General features: G+C 41.1%; 1 protein-coding gene across 3 annotated transcripts in view; it reads left to right on the top strand.

Annotated features, from left to right (window-relative positions):
- The window catches only part of VWA3B (von Willebrand factor A domain containing 3B), a 205,268-nt gene that overhangs the window by 166,258 nt on the left and 21,188 nt on the right, over positions 1-17,822 (top strand). For all 3 annotated transcript variants that reach the window (XM_042932057.1, XM_042932058.1, XM_042932059.1), the window contains exon 22: positions 1,568-1,769. In XM_042932057.1, the coding sequence (XP_042787991.1) occupies positions 1,568-1,769 (202 nt within the window). The remainder of the gene's footprint in view (positions 1-1,567; positions 1,770-17,822) is intronic.

Raw genomic sequence — 17,822 nt, 5'->3', positions numbered from 1 at the left:
ATCTGGGTTAGAGATTCTGGGGATCTTTCAAACCTTTTCTGGGATATGTCTTCTCCAGGCTTGTATATGAAATTTCTGTCAAATAGGTTTGCCGCTTCCTTCTCAGAAGCCCATAATCTCTTTCTCCCCCTGGTGTCTGTTTTTGGTATTGCAGTGTCTCTGGTGCTGCAATAAGCCATGGATAGTCCTCTTTTTTCTTAAGCTACCCCTAACCTGTATCCAGAATATATCACCATTCCCATCAGTGTTCTGAGTCAGATAAGATGGAAACCAGTCCCTTGGGAAGCCTCCCAAAACTCCAGAATATTGGATGCACGTTCCAATCCTCCTTCCCTCCCAAGGGGGAAGCCACAATTTACGAGTTGTCTCCCACTTGTGCTGCCCTATATCAGGGAAGCAGGGGGACTAGGAAAGCAAAATGCAACAACCTTTTTTATCCACTTTAATCCACTATTCTTTTTTAGCTTCGAGTTCATCTTGAGTGCTGTAAGTTCTTAACTGGTTTCCGGAATTCTCACAAAGGGAATTTGGTCCATATATTGATTAGTCAGTATTTCCTGATTGGGGGCTTGGGGGTATGAATGGGAGCCCGGGGGTTCTTATTCCACCATCTTAATGACATCGCTCCAATTCAGATTTTTTAATAAGAATTTTTTCTGTTATCTGGAGATAGGTTTGTTTGTGGATTGAGTCCTGTGGCTGTGCTGGGTTTAAACTGTACTCTTTCAATACCCTAAATCTAAAGGAAGTGATGCTTTCAGCAGTAAGAAAATGATAATTATGAAATGCCTTCCACTCTCTCTGTTGCTCCCTCTCTTTCTTCCTCATGCTCCCCTGCCTCTCTCCCTCTTCTCCTCTTTCTTTCTCTCCCCCTCCTCCTCTTTCTTTCTCTCCCCCTCCAGGCGTGTCTGATGCAGCAGAAGCTGGACTGGAAGTAGACTCCATCACACCACACTGGCTTCCCCTGGAGTCCCACAGCCTGTATTCATCAACTCATAGAATGTTTGCCTTCTGTTCTTTGTGTCCCAGAACAATGAAGCCAGAAAGTTTAGGCCTGTTTAGGCTTATAAAAGGAGAGGAGATCAAAATAGCTAGAGTGAACTGGTACAAGAATTACTGCACTGAGGCAAATATTTGGCTTATGTTTTGCTTCCCTTCCCTTTGCTTTGCTGTGTTCCCAGGGTTACTGCTGGGCATAGCATGTGAAATCTCTTTGAAGCTCATTTTTGGTCCTGCCAAATGTTGGGCCTAGGGAGAAAGGAATGAGTTCCAAATATGCCGAAAAAATTGAAAATAAAGCTATGTGTGTAAAACTTCTTTAAAGTCAGATAATCAAATTAGGTAGTAGGGAAGAGTGCCTATTGTAATTCACAGAGATGGTCATTTTTAACTCATGCAAGCCACCACAGTGGTCCTCTGATGGACCAGAGGGTGTGCCCATCATTGTGTCAACTGATATCTAACATCTGTCTGAGAGATGGTTCTCAGGAGAGGTTTTACTGAAAAGTATCTTTCCATGTTGTTTCCATTATGATCACTTTCTTTGTTTTTTTTTTTTTCTTTTTAGGTTAGATGCATACAAGCCAATGCGGTACTTGGAAAACAAGGCAGCTTTAAATGGGGCATTAGAACGGTTGAATTGGCCCATTTCACTGAAGGAGCTGTCAATGCTGGAAAATGAAATCCTAGCTGGGAAAATGTATATCCAACAGGCCATGGAACTCCAGGAGGCTGCCAAGAAGGAGAATTATGTGAACAAGAGAGGAGAGGTAGGTGCCATGGAGGTGTTGATATGTCCTTCCTCCCTCCTGTCCCAAGTCATTGCCATCCCTGCATTGGCCTTCCTACCCCCTCCCGCACCCCCCTCCACACCGATTTCTAAAAGAGTTAGAGCCAGCCCATTAAAGTGACAGGACTTCCTTTCAACAGAAAGGAAATGCCATTCGATTTTACTGTGGCCTTTTTTTTTTTTAAATGAAACTAAACAGAAGTCTAATGTAGTGATCAAAGGCCTGAACTTTGATTTGAGCCACAGCAGGGTCCAGCCTCAGATATCCTACCTAATCCCTATGTTATCTTGGCTAGGTACTCCATCTGAATCTTAGGTCTTTTAATCTGTAAAATAGGAATATTACTAGTATTTGTCTCACAGGGTTATTATGGGAGTAAAATGACTTCTTAAAGTACTTCATGTTGAAAGCCCCCCCCCCAAGTGTTAGTAATTATTACTAATAAAACAAACTTTTCAAAAAGAAAAAAATGATTTCTAATCCAACTGCCTTATTATTACCACTTTGGATCACTTACTTTTAGCTTTCTTTTCCTCCTTGAATAAATTTTTTATATAGAAGCAGTCATAAGCTCCATAATTATTTCATATTCTCCTCTTTTCTTTAATTATAGGTGATACACAGCGTTATATTAGTTTCAAGTGTACAATATAGTGCTTTGACAATTTAGTATGTTATGCTATGCTCATCACAGTGTAGATACCCTCTGTCACCATACAACACTAGTACGGTACCATTGACTATATTCCCTATGCTGTACGTTTCATCCCCAGGACTTATTCATTCAGGCCTGTACCACTTCCTCCCCTTTACCCCTTTTGCCCATCCCCAACCCCTTTCTCTCTGGCAGCCATCAGTTTGTTCTCTGTATTTATGGCTCTGTTTCTTCTTCTTTTTGTTTGTTCATTTGTTTTGTTTTTTAGATTCCGCATATAAATGAAATCATATGGTATTTGCCTTTCTCTGTCTGACTTATTTCACTTAGCATGATACCCTCTAGGTCCATCCATGTTGTCACAGATGGCAAGATTTCATCCTTTTTATGGCTGAGTAATATTCCATTGTGTATGTGTGTGTATGCCACATCTTCTTTATCCATTCATCTATCAATGGACCCTTGGGTTGCTTCCACATCTTGGCTACTGTAAATAATGTTGCAATAAACATAGGGGTAAGGTATCTTTTTGAATGAGGATTTTCATTTTCTTTGGGTAAACACCCAGTGATGGAATTACTGGATCATATGGCAATTCTATTTTTTAATTTTTGAGGAACGTCCATACTATTTTCCACAGTAGCTGCATCAATTTACATTCCCACCAACAGTGCACAAGAGTTCCTTTTTCTCCACATCCTCACCAACACTTGTTATTTCTTGTCTTTTTGATACTAGCAATTCTCACTGGTGTGAGAGGATATCTCCTTGTGGTTTTGGTTTACATTTCCCTGATGATGAGTGATATTGAGAATCTTTTTATGTGTCTGTTGGCCATCTGTGTGTCTTCTTTGAAAAATGTCATTTTCTGCTTTTAAGTTAGCATTTTCTCATATACTTTCTCTGTGTTTTGCGACTCTCAGATTGACTTTTTGTGACTACATAATATTTCATGGTGTGTATTATACCATGATTTATTTAATTCTTCACTGAATGTTAGACATTTGGGATATTTTTCAGTTTTCTCTTTCACACATCTTAATGGCTTCCATGGTGTATTTTTTTGTTAGGACAGATTCTTAGGAGTGGAATCCTTTGTTCAAAGGACATGAATATTTTGGGGCTCTAAATACTTGTTACCAATATAACACCCCCTTTCTGACTGTACATGGGTGTGTGTGGACCTGGAATAGATCGTCTTAAATCTTACTGAATTCTATATACTTTTTTTATATTCACTATATATTCACTAACAGATATACCCCCAAAGAACTAACCCTTGAGATTCATCTTTTTTGGATTTAGTCTTTGCTAAGTGATACTGGCTTTGCTTGATTTAAAATTAAAAAAAAAATTTTTTTTTAATTAGAGAGAGACCATGAGTGTGGGAGAGGGGCAGAAGGAGAGAGAGAGAGGGAGAGAGAGAGAGAGAGAGAGAGAGAGAGAGAGAGAGAGAGAGAGAATCTTAAGCAGGGGCAGAAGGAGAGAGATAATCAATGCAGGGCTTGATCCCGTGACCCTGGGATCATGACCTGAGCCAAATTCAGAAGTTAGATGCTCAACCAACTGAGCCACACAGGCTCCCCTGGCTTTCCTTGATTTTAAATTCTGCATTTGCTGCTCTGGATTCTTGGATTCTCTTTTGGTTTTGTTTGTTTTTCTTTATTTTTCCCCTACAAATCACACTTTCCCCCTCCATTGTAGAAAAGTGTCTTTGTGCAGAAAGCAAAAATTTTATCACAAAACATCTTATGCCTATTAATGTTATTCAAACAAAGTGACTTCCCCAAAGAATTATTTAGTATTCCCTTGGGAGGCACCATATGAGGCCTTCAAACATGTGGCTGTCTGTTGGCCCTCCTCACTGGATGCCCTGTGGGTACCCAAGGGTCAAGAAGACAAAGTGAATAATTAACTGTCCCTGAAAACCTGCTCTTGCTACATCCATTGTTAAAGTTTCTACTGAGAAGTTTTGAAAAGTCATACAGAATGATGTCTCCAAGCCATTTGATTATTAGTGATCTTAGAATAATTTCAGTGGAATTGTGGGAACAGAAACCAGTTTGCAGTGGGTGTAGTGGGTAGAAGTGAAGAAAAGTAAGTACAGGAAGTAAAGATTTTGTTTCAAGATCTTCATAAAGAAGGAAAGGAAGAAGAGATGGTGGGAACTTGAGGCATGAGCTAGAGTGAGAGAAGACAGTGCATGTAATGGTATCAGTGGGTCCACTGCTGCCCCCTTCTTGGTCGGGGGCTAAGGCTCTCCCTTTACCACCCTGCCCCCACATAGGGTGTGTAAAGTCCCCACTGTCTGTTCCAATGAGGTCCATGTGCTCAGGACAGTTTTCCACTGGTAATGAATGGGAGGAGGGGGTATCATACTTGGCATCTTCTCTTCAGAGTTCTTTGCACTCTTAGCATGGCCCTCGGCAATGGGATAGTTTGTATAGTGTTTTCTTATAATGATATTTCTCCTCATGATGTGTGATGTATTATGAGATGTTTTTATTCCATGTCTGCCATGCTCCACTGGTTTGACTTCATAATCCACTAACAGGTCTCAATCTCCTCTTGTGACAAACATTGGTTGGGACCAAAGCTCAAGATGGCAAGGGCTTGTGAGACCCCTAGGGGGAAAATTCACCACAGATGAAAGTCATTTTCACTGACTCATATATAAACATAGTCTGATCATAAATTCCTTCAGCAAAGGCCAAAGATTTTGATGCATGATTGTAAATTGGGGAGCAAGAAAGCATCTGTTTTTTTTATTAAGGTCCCCTAGAGTTTATTGATAACATGTAGCAAAAGGTGACTAAAGTTTGTTAGGAATGGGCATCTAATCGGAAAGCCCACACACAGTCAGAAGGGGGTGGCCAGTGGATTTGGTCCATGCCACAGCATGCTATGGAGTCTGGATGTCTGTGACTCTCTGATCTGTAGTCACCCCACTGGTTCCTGAGTTTGGGGCAGCTTCGTGACTTTTCTTGTTGATCAAGATCAAATGTGGGAAGAAGTGGCTGTACATGTTAGTGTTAGGCTAGCCTGTACCTTGCTTTTTCTACTCAAGCTTTACCTGGTAGTCTTTTGCTGGCCTCAGGATCAGACCTGAGGGGAGAACCATCATCCCACCTGCTCTGCCCACCATGGTCACATTCTGCACATAACTAAAGAATTGCTTCCCCTATTTCCATAATCTGCTAGTTCTGTGGTGTCCCTAGAGACAGGTGCTTGGCTCACTGACCACATAATGAAAAGAAATCTGAAGGCTGAAAATTTAAATTCCCCTTGAAAACTACCTCTGCTCACTCTTCTTTTATTGCCATGATTGCAGATTTCACCATCATTGGCTAATCAGAGCTATGCTATGGTAGAAATCACCACTGGGCATCTGAATTATAACTAACCTTCCATAGTTCTCCCTGGGAGCCTGGTCTAGGCAGCCCAGCCATGGTATCCTACATTTCCTTACTACCTAAGCGTTGTTCTCCAGAGCAAATCCTGCAGAACCCAGGCCCAGAAAGACCCAACAGGCTCTCCATACTCATAACATTGACCCAAGCCTTGGAAAATCTGGAAGCAGAAAATCTTGTGAAGCTGTAAGCACCTGTAAGCAACCCTAAAAGAGGTCATGGAAACATAGCTACACAGCCAGCTACCCATGTTTATTTCTCCAAGTTGTGACTAGAAAGGAATCTGGAGTCTGTGGCCTTTAGGAATGGTGCAATGAGTGCTCCACTCCATGAGAAATCATCCAAGAGAAAGAGTGTAGGGAGGATACAGGTGAGGCTGGGTGAGGTGGAACTTGGAAAGTGAGAGAAGGAGAGAGACCATTTGGATTGGAAAACACTGTCAGGAAAACAGTGAGTTTGGCACTATATAGGAGAATGTTGGTTGGAAAGACTTAGACATTTCTTTGAGTTGTATAAAATGGAGTCAGAATAGGGGCACCTGGATGCCTCAGTCAGGTGCATCTGACTCTGATTTTGGCTCAGATCATGATCTCAAGGATGGTGAGATCTAGCCCTGAATCAGGCTATGAGCTGTCAGAGCTCTCTCTCTCTCTCTCTCTCTCTCTCTCTCTCTCTCTCTCTGTCTCTCTCTCTCTCTCTGTCTCTCTCTCTCTCTCTCTCTCTCTCTGCCCCTCTTCTACTCGTGCTCTCTCTGTCTCTCAAAATAAATAAATAAACATTTTTAAAAAATAAAATAAAGGGTCCCTGGGTGGCTCAGTCAGTTAAGCATCTGACTCTTGGTTTCCACTCAGGTCATTATCTCATGTTTTGTGAGTTCTTGCCCATATCGGGCTCTGTGCTGACAGCGTGGAGCCTACTTCAGATTTTCTCTCTCTCTCCTCTCTCTGCCCCTCCCATGCTCTCTCTCTCTTTCTCAAAATAAATAAATTTTAAAATAAATAAAATAAAAAATAAAGGGAGGAAGGAGGCATCCCACCAGAATCCTTTACAACTAGTCAACCTTCCTCATTCCACTAGAAAAACTTGAGTCCGTTCTGCTGATACTTGAGTATGGTAGGAAGACTTTCTAGCAATTGTGAATTGCTTTTCAGCAGCACATAAGATTCCCTGGTGTCTGGGCGGAGTATTAACAAATCTGGGCTGTGCATCAGTGATGTTGCCATCACAGGAAAAATGACCCCTGCACATTCAAGCCAGCACCTTGGAGATAGTTAACTTCTGGGAAAGGGACCCCATATGGGCCCTTGAGGGATGATGGTAGATGTGGCCAGGTGGGGCTGAAGTCTCAGAGAGAGAGGCGCTCCAACGGGACAGGTGGGGGTGCCGAAGGGAGAGTGCTGCCAGCCTCGTGATCGTCCCACAGTCAGCTGAGGTCTTAAGGAGAGAATCCTGATCGGGAATACCAGTCCCTGGAAGGAATTGAAAGAAGGGAAAAAAAACTCCCACCAGCTCTAAATATTATCTAAAAAGTTTCCTGTCTAGTATCCTGATGTTTTGGAGTGGGAAGGTGACTATCAGCTCTGGGGATCCCTGAGGTGACAAAAATCACAGCCAGAATGTCTCTTCATCCTAAAGCTGAATAAAACCCTCTTTGCTGGAGCTTTTAGCTGGGCAGACCTCAGCATTGTCCTGTACTAGGTTTTTTTCATAAGCACAAATCCTACCCTCAGCAGGTTTAAGTATGGTCATTGACCTCCCTGTCTGGAGTAGAACTGAGTGTGGAGGGTTTATCAATAGGGGCCAAGCAGGAAACAGAATCCCATTCAGTCAGTTCAAGTGAAGAAATGGAGGGACTGTTTGTAGAGGTGGACGTAGGTCTAGGGCGGCCAAAGGGATTCAGGGCCCCAGCAACCAGCAATAGCAGGAAGTTGTCGTTACCCCTAGACCTGAAGGGGTGGAAGGAAATGGTACTCCTGGAGCCCTGTAAGATCTAAATCTACTAGCAGGAGTGGGAGATAGTTCTAGAGAGACAGGGCAGGGAAGGAGTATGGAACCAACACCCCAGTCTTTTCTCCTCCTGCTGCCCTCTGACCTCTGGCCTGCCATTGGCTCCCCCTGTCTAGAAGCTGGCCAGCAAGGTAAATACATAAGGTGGTGTCATCCATGGGGTCACCCTCTTGAGGTATGGAGCAGGGCAGGGCAGAATGGATTTGGGGGCAGGTAGGTGGAGTAACCACAACAGAGGTCTTGAAAAGTTTTCTTAAAGACCCAGCATTTATTTTTATACTGTAGCCTTGTGTGAGATATATATTTGTATACAGCAGATAGCTGGTTGTGGTCCACACTCCAGGCAGTGACACAAAAGTAGCTCCAGTGTGTGGCATTTGTTCATGGGGTAGCAACATATGGATAACTGAATCAGTAACATCTGAGTTACAGATTAGAAGGCTATGGTAATTTTCAGATTTAACTATTTAAAACACTTCAAATTTTTCTCTTTGATTTTTTCCTAAAGGCGTAGTGAAGAAATATTCCCTGAGAAGATGTTACAAGTTTGGTCTTCAAGCTAGGAAAATAATTTTATGCAGCATCTAATGCATATATATCAGTTCCTTTGCCACTACCAAAAAAAAGAAGGGGGAGGGGGAAGAGGAGGAGGAGAAAGAGAAGAAAAAAAGAAAATTCTTTTTTTTTCCCCACAAAAGCCCTTTGAGTTGCTAACGTTAATTGGAGATTTTACTTTCAGAGTGGTTGACTCCATGGCCCAGCGTTGCACGCACGGTATTGGGGAGCAGAGGACTGTTTTGTGGTTCAGGGCTTCATCCTGTGGTTGGTTTCCTGTGTTTCCTAAGGAGCCACTCACATTACACCAGAACCAGAAACTGGGAGGAGAGTAAGGCCAGACAGCTCAGCCACTCAGCAGCCATCTGCTCAGGAAGCAGCCCCCAGGAGAGGGAAGTGAAAACTGCAGGGAAGTTCTGGGGATGTGTGTTTCACATGCTGTGTTTTCTAAAGTTACACCATTCCCTGAGGAAGAATGGAACACCACCTCCAGAAAAGCACTCTCCGTCCCCTCCTTTGGATTTTAAAGCAAGGCTAGGTGTCCAAGACTCCTCACAGGAGATAATGATTCTCTCTTCATGTTCACCTGGCCACAGCATTCCCTTTAAGTCTTGGATTCGGGTGCGATATCCTTAGTGTCCCTGTGGGCCCCAGTGCTGACCTGCTGTGCTTCTGAGAGGTCTTGCAAGAGGACTTTGCCCAGGGCTGAGGCAGGATGTTCCCCTTAGAGCTTTACTCTTTGGCAAGATAAGTTTGCCTCCTGTTAAAATGCAAATGCCATGGGGTGCCTGGGTGGCTTAGTCGGTTAAGCGTCCGACTTCAGCTCAGGTCGTGATCTCGTGGTCCATGAGTTTGAGCCCCAAGTCCATGAGTTCGAGCCCCAAGTTGGGCTCTGTGCTGACAGCTCAGAGCCTGGAGCCTGTTTCAGATTCTGTGTCTCCCTCTCTCTGACCCTCCCCCATTCATGCTCTGTCTCTCTCTGTCTCAAAAATAAATAAAGGTTAAAAAAATTTTTTTTTAATAAAAAAAAATAAAATGCAAATGGCTTGGGAAGGGAAGCATACAAAGACTTCTGACTCATTTACTTGGGTGGTCACTTGGTGGCGGAGAGGGGCTGGGCAGGAGTGGGCCCACTCCTGATTTACATTTTCCTATAAGGTCTTTTCGTTCTTTTTGCAGAACCCATTTTTAAAAGAGAGGCAGACCCTAGATATTCTCAGGGTGGAGGAAACCCCTCTAAATCTAAATGAGGAGAGAGATAGTGAAGGTCAGCAGATGCTCCAGGCTGGCCCCATCCTTCTCACCAAGGTTTTATAGAGAGTTGAATGATTTACAGAGACCAGTTTGCAAATGTTCTGGTCTTATATTTGGGTATCCTGGTGAGAGGAAAGGTCAAAACATACATGATACTACAAGTGTTATCTTGATTATAGCAGTCACAGACTTTAGTTGGTTTTTAAGACAAAACATGGACAGAGAAGCATGTTGGAGCTGCTGGGTGGCAGCAGTTCAATAATTTAGGGCAGAAAAAAATATTTAGTAGTCGTTTCATAACAAGATTTGGAGCCAAAGATTAGTTCTAGTTAAGTTGTAGAAATGCATCCTATATGTAGTGTGGAAGCACATTGCTAAATGGGAAATTTTAAAGCATCAAACCTTTACTAACTTCACTGTCCCCACCAATGAAAACCTGAGCATGTGACCTTGAAATTAAGTCATAAATGAAAGGAGGGTGGCACCATTTTGGATCCTGCTCTACATCACCTGGTAATCAAATCTGGTAAGGAAATGAATTGGATTCTCTGAATTTTGGAAACAAGGAAAAATCAAATTACGCAGTGGACAGCATCCTTACCGCCAGGATCATTGCCTGTCTGACTTCCCCACTGAGATTGACACACAGCTATTCTCATGCACCTAAGCCTAGAGATATGTTGCCTTATCTATTTAGTGCTACCATTTTTGTTCCTACTCTCCACCCCTTCTGACTTTCATCCTCCATAGATTTCTTTTTAAAACTCAGACATGTTTGTATTTTGTGTGTGGATAGCTGAAGGCATGCCAGGAAAAGAACAGCACTGGGCATGTTCTTTGGTATAGGCTGTACAGTGTTTCTAAAGTCTTTGGCAAGATTCAAAAATTGTGGCACATGGCCTTTCTGGAAAGGTGCTGTCAACATTGTGGCTGAAGGAATGCTGTGTGTAGCTGTCCTTACTGCTACCCTTCCATCCCAGCAAACCAATGCTCTATTTCTGTGGAATGAACCATTGTACTAAAGCTGGCCCTGTAGATTTGTTTCCTGTGGCTACTCTACTTAATCTGTGATTTAGCGGAATTGATTGTGCAGTGGTGTGGGTGAATCATTGAGTGTAGAGTGAATAGTTCTTCCATAAAGCTCCATGTTGTGGAAACAACCAGAAATGAATTGTTGCCAATAGTAGTAACAGTTGGAAACAAAAGAAGAGTAAACATGTTGCGTGTACAAAGTTCTTTGGTACTGGAATGGTCCTTTCAGGTGAACCCACAGGTGTATGAGTGATTTGAAGGTAGGCAATACTTTTCAGTCATTTAGAAAGGCATTTTCTTAGGTGGCATTTTCTATTCGTAAAAAAATGAACATCATAGTGCTCTGTGTCGCTACTGTTCAGTGTTGCTTGTGCAGGGAAGGTCTTCACAGAGTGAACGGTGGTTCTATATCAGATGAATTGGGAAGTGAGTGACAGCTATAGAGAAAAAAGATCTCTCTGATGATTTCAGGCCATTGACTTCGCGGATTTGTACCTGTGAAAATATAGAAAGCATTTTCATTGGTTAGCTTCTGGCTAGGATGTTGAGAGAATCGATATTTGGAATCTAGAGATGAAGGGGGCTAGTTAAATAAATGCGATTATACTCATTTAGAATTTTTTAAAGGAACTTTAAATGTATCTAGGCATAGATTCTAGTAAGTGGCTTATCTGTTACATTGTTGAAATCTGAAGGGGGGAATTGCCTTTCTGGGATCAATGTGGACATCTTTTTGGAAATCAAGGTAATATCCATCTGGAGGTGAAAAGGCTATCTGGTGACCTCCATAGTTGCCTGGTCTGTGATGTGGACACTGGCAGCATGAAGGAAGGTGGCTTTGTAAGTTAAACTTTATATAGAGATGAGGTTTTTAAGCAAGAGGTGATTTTACTTGGTATGTTCAAGATTCCCAAGATTCTAAATTCTATTAGGGGTGAGAATACTTTACATGGAGTCTTCCGTCGAGGAACTGATTGTAGGAAACTGTGGTGTGTGTGTCTCTTTGGAGTGTTATGATGGAACACTGAGTTACTCATGTTCATGGCTCTGGTTGTTGTGTTTCCCTTATATTGTGAAAACTGCAAACAAAGATATGCTAGTATCCTGTCTTTGTATACACACAGCCCGACAGTTTCTCTAGTAGTATAGAAAAAGTAATACCTAGGTTCTTCTGGGAAGAAATATGGAATTAGAAGATGTTAGAGATCATTTAGTTTGTACCATCTCTTTGCTTATGCAGAAATTGAAGCCCAGAAAGGTTAAAAGATTGCCCAAAGTCACACAGCCAGCTGGGCAGCAGTTGGTCATATTTCTCCTGTCTCCTGGTCCAGTCTCTGCCCTTTGAGGCCATTTCAGATTGTAGTAGGTCATTCTGAAGGACAGCTTAGGTTTCTCCTCTGGGTGAAAGCCCAGGAACAAACAGGTAACATTCACCTCTTTGACATAATAACTGCATCTGTAAAAATAGAAATTCCATGAGAATGAAGGGACTCCAGCAAAATCTGGTGAAAATGGAGCATCATAAACAGAAGGGTAGTATTCAGCTTACATTTCTGTCCATGGCTGCATAGGCCACAAGCAGCACAGGTGTGAAAGCTTGTTACGTATCCCACAATTCTGGGGCACCTGGGTGGCTCAGTCAGTTAAGTGTCCTTCTTTGGCTCAGGTCAGGATCTTATGTTTGTGGGTTTGAGCCCTGCATCAGGCTCTGTACTGATAGCTCAGAGCCTGGAGCCTGCTTCAGATTCTGTCTCCCTCTCTCTCTCTGCCCCATCCCCACTTGTGCTCTCTCTCAAAAATAAATAAATATTTAAATTAAATAAACATTAATTAGTTAATTAATTTAATAAACATTTAAATTAATAAACATTTAAAAATTACATATACATATATTTATATTTATATATCCATCCCACAGTTCTTTCAAGAGACCTTAAGCCTTTATTTAGTTCATTATTTCTTCTTTTCTGAGGCCCTGCCCTACATTTTCATCTCCCCAGAAATAAACCATACTCCCACTTCTTTTGATGAACCTGAAAAGCATCTCCAAACAGATCCAAATGATAGACGGCTGCAACAGAACCCAGTTACATAGGGCACCAGGGAAATGAGCCCAAATTATACTGAACATGAATTGCAACCCAAGACAAATTATGTTCACTAGGTGTATTTCAATTGTTACAGTCAATGTTTCATAAATTAGAGTCTTCCTTAACAGAAGACCTGTATATGAATGTTGAATACTTTATGTATAATATAGCTATAGCATTGTAAAAAAAATGACACCAAAAAGCATGTGGAAGCACCTTATATTGGCTTTGTATCATGAAGGGCATTTTGATGGCCTGCAAAGAGAAGCTGGAGAGTGATGTCACGGGCACTCTGATTAGGATGGAGGACCTAGGATGGAGGACCCAAGAATTAATAAGTTAATGGTCAGGAAATTTAAAAATGAAAAAAAAATCTAAGGAAAAAAGTCCCCAGTTTCCACAATGTGGTGATTTGAAGAAAAAGACCTATTTGGTCTATGTTTTGATTTAAGAGTAGATTCAGAAGGTTCTGTGCTCATTCACTCATTCACCCCCACTGCATGCAAAATACCGGGAATAGTTACAAAGAGCAAACCAAAAGTAAACAGCTATCTATTTTTACCTTTAAAAAAAACCCCACAGGTTTATGGAAATATGATTTTCACACTGTAAAGTTTACCTATTTCAATTAAGTGATTTTTAGTAAAACTGACAGCTGTCAGCTACCACCACCAAAATCCAGTTTCAGAACACATCCATCACCCCAGAAAGATACCTCATGCCCATTTGCACTCAGTCTCTGTTTGCACCCCCAACCCCAGGTAACCACGCGTCAATTTCTGTCTCTATATATTTGCCTTTTCTGTACGTTTTATATATAAGTGGCTCAATAATATTTCATTGTATGGATATGTGACATTTTGTTTATCCATTTCCCCTGTTAATCAACATTTGCATTATTTACACTTTTTCATTATTGTGCATAATGCTGATACAAATACATAAAAGTCTTTGTGTGATAAAAGTTTTCATTTCTCTTGGCTAGATATCTAATAGTGGTATATCTGGGGTATATAGTAAATTTATGTTTAATTTTTAAAGAAGTTGCAAAAATTTTCCCCAAAGTGTTAAAAATCAATTGACCACGAATGTAATGATTTGTTTCTGGACTCTCAATACTGTTCCCTTGGCCATAGGACTATCTTCATGTCAATACTGCACTTTCTTGATTACGCTTTCTGATAATAAGTTTGGAATCAAGAAGTGTACGTCCTACAGGTTTGTTCTTTTTTCCAAATCGTTTTGGTGCTTTTAGTTTCAGTATCTCAATTTCTGCAAGAAAACCCAGAAAACAAAAAACTTACTGAGATTTTGATGTGAGTTATATTGGATCTAGAGATCAGTTTGGGAAAAATAGCTGTCTTAACTATATCAAATTTTCCAATCCATAAACATGATATGTCACTCCAATTGTTAGATCTTTCATTTCTCTCAGCAATCTTTTCTAGTTTTCATTGTATAGTTCTTTCACTTATTTTGATGTTTATTCCTAAATATCTGTTCTTTTTTGATACTGTTATAAATGAAACTCTTTTTTTTTTAAATTTTTTTAATGTTTATTTATTTTTGGAGAGAGACAGTGTGAGCAGGGGAGGGGCAGAGAGAGAGGGAGACACAGAATCTAAAGCAGACTCCAGGCTCTGAGCTGGCAGTACAAGAGCCTGTCACAAGGGCTCAAATTCATGAACTGCAAGATCATGACCTGAGCTGAATTTGGACGTTTGACTGAGGCACTCAGGTGCCCCTTGGTTTTCTTTTCTTTTCTTTTCTCTTCTTTTCTTTTCTCGTCTCGTCTCGTCTTGTTTTGTCTTGTCTTGTCTTGAGAGAGACAGAGCACAAGTGGGGGAGGGACAGAGAGAGAGGGAGACATAGAATCAGAAGCAGGCTCCAGGCTCTGAACTGTCAGCATAACAGCACAATGCAGGGCTCCAACTCACAGATCACATGATCATGACCTGCGCAGAAGTCACACACTTAGCCAACTGAGCCACCCAAGGGCCCCTTGGAGTTCTTTTCTTAGCTTTATTTTAAGATATTCATAGCTGGTACATGGAAATACAGTTGGTTTGTTTTTGTAGATCTATCTTGTATCATGACATCCTGCTGAGGTTGTTAATTAATTCTGGTAGTAGCTGGGTGGTAGTAGGCTGGGTGGTTTGCCATGTAGAAGATCATAGCATTCATGAATAAAGACAGTTTTATTTATTCCTTTCCAACCTGGATGCCTTTATTCTTTCCTTGCCCTGGTTGTACGCGCCAGAAGCTCAAGTACAACGTGTAGGAGGGGCAGAGTGCCTTGCCTTGTTTCTGATCTTAAGGGTTTTCATCATTAAGGATAATGTTTGCTGTAGGCTTTTCATAGATGATTTTCACTGAGTTGAGAAAGTTCCCTTCTGTTCGTAGTTTGTTAGGAGTCTTCATCATGAAAGGTGTTGGGTTTTGTCAACTACTCTTTCTCCATACGTTTAATAATATGGCCTTATCCTTTATTCTATTAATATGGTGTATCACATTAATTGATTTGTGGATGTTAAAACAGGTTTACATTCCTAGGGTGCTTGGTAATCATGTACAGTCCTTTTTGTACGTTGCTGGATTTATTTGCGAATAGTTTCTTACAGATTTTTTACATCTATATTCAAGAGGAGTATGTAGGTTCATAGTTTCCTTTTCTATGGTAGCTTTGGTTTGGGATTGGGGTGATACTTGGCCTTCCCTCTTGTAATATAAATGATCTTCCCAGTAATTTCTGATTTCCTGGGGTTCCTCTTTCCAGTCCTCCAGCCAGAACCTAAAGTTTTATGTTCTCAGCTCAGCTGCATGCCTCCACTTACTTACATCTGAAGCCAAACAGGGGCCAGGGAAAGAGAAAGAAAGAAAGAAAACTGAGGGTTCACTCACCCTCTTGTAACCTAGCACCACTAACCAGACAAGAAGATTCCCCTCCTTCAGAGATTTAGCTCCTTTGGACTCACACTGCCAACACTGATGCCCCTACCACAGGACTGCTTGTGGACTGGGGTCTGAGAAGAAGAGAAGGGGATTTCCATAATTTTTGTGAGTGTTAGGAGTTCCTTTTCCCATTAAGCCAGAACTACAGGGCTTCTCCTAGAGCCCTCTGTCTGCACCCTGGTGCCACTGCTGTGTTTTGGGCGGCCTTGTGATCAGGCCGTGAAATACCAGAGGAAGAAAATGGTAAACTTCTCACCAGTCTGTTAGTACTTTGAAGTTAAGTCTTCTTTCCCAAGCCATTTGTTATTTGCCTTCCAGAATGATAAAATAGATCTTACCTAGAAACTCAAATGCTGCATGTCTGTTTTTTAAATCTTGTTTTCTAATAATTCATTTTAAATTTATTTTACAGGAGCACTGGTTCTAAAATTTATTGGAAGTAAAGCATAATGACTGTTCTGGTTGATGTAATGGGGGCTTTGGGGTTTGGGGGAGTGGAGGATATAGTGGGGACTGGGTCTTTCTACTAGTGATCGTCAACAAGCATATAGAAAACAGGATTTTAAAGTTAGACTTTACAAATTAAAATGATGCTACCAGTTTCTTCGTGTAGTGGACACAGCATGACATTCACTTCAAGTCTTGAGTCATACGGTACCATTTGAACATTACAAAGCGGTCCTTTCCTTTACTTTTTCTGAAATTGCCTGTGGTAAAATTTTCCCAGAGAGATTATAATTGAGCTGGGCTTTGAATGAGTTATCTGAACAGGAAGGATGTTGCTCATTTTTTAAAAATATTTTTTCTCAAAAACTTAATAAATAAAAAATAAAAGTCTTTTTCCTCTGTATTCTTCAGATTAGATAATTTCTGTTGATTCATCTTCAAGTTTCTTTCTTCTGTCATATCAATTCTGCTATTGAGCCCTTCCAAATACTGTGGTTTTTTACTCCTAAAATTTTTAATTTTTTTAAAATGGTTTCTATTTCTCTGCTGAAAACAACTACCTTCCCATTCATTTCAAGAATTCAACCTCATGTACCATGGTTATAACTGCAGATTTAAAGTCTTTATCTGATTATTCTAACACCTGGGTAATCTCAGGATTGTGATCTATTGATCACCTTTTAACTTGAAAATCAGTCATATTTGCTTGCTTTTTAAAACCTTTTTTATGTTTTTATCTTATTTTTGAGAGAGAAAGAGAGAGAGAAAGCGAGCGAGCAAGTGGGGGAGGGGCAGGAAGAGAGGGAGACACAGAATCTGAAGCAGGCTCCAAGCTCTGAGCTGTCGGCACAGAGCCTGACGTGGGCTCGAACTCACAGACCATGAGATCATGACCTGAGCTGAAGTCAGATGCTTAACCGACTGAGACACCCAGGTGCCCCTGCTTGCTTTTTAAAAGTATGTTGCAGAGGCGCCTGGGTCTTTTAGTCAGTTGAGCATCCAGCTTCAGCTCAGGTCATGATCCCGTGGTTTGTGGGTTTTAGCCCCACATCAGGCTCTGTGCCAACAGCTCAGAGCCTAGAGCCTGCTTCAGATTCTGTCTCTCTGTCTCTGTCTCTCTGTGTCTCTCTCTCTCTCTGCCCCTTCCCCACTTGTGCTCTGTCTCTGTCTCTCAAAAATGAATAAATGTTAAAATAATTATAAATAAATAAATAAATAAATAAATAAATAAATAAATAAATGTATGTATGTATGTATGTATGTATGTATGTTGTATTCTGGATTGTATCTGTATATACTGAATATTATGTTTTAAGACCGTGGATCCTGTTTAAATTCTCTGGAAAAGGTTGACTTTTTTTATGTGTTAACATTTTGATTAGTCTTAGGCTGCAAATTCTGTCTCACTTCTTATAGACACTGGTTCCCATATATCAGTTCAATTTTATTTTATTATTTAAAAATTATTTTAATGTTTATTTATTTTTGAGAGAGAGAGAGACAGAGTGTGAGCAAGGGAGGTGCAGAGAGAGGGAGACACAGAATCCTAAGCAGGCTCCAGGCTCCCAGCTGTCAGCACAGAGCCCAACATGGGGCTCAAACTCACAAGCCATGAGATCATAACCTGAGC

This window comes from Panthera leo, chromosome A3 (assembly GCF_018350215.1).
Source record: "Panthera leo isolate Ple1 chromosome A3, P.leo_Ple1_pat1.1, whole genome shotgun sequence".
In the NCBI taxonomy this organism is placed as follows: domain Eukaryota; kingdom Metazoa; phylum Chordata; class Mammalia; order Carnivora; family Felidae; genus Panthera; species Panthera leo.
Note: the sequence above shows the minus strand (reverse complement) of the source record. Positions and strands in the feature narration are given on the sequence as shown.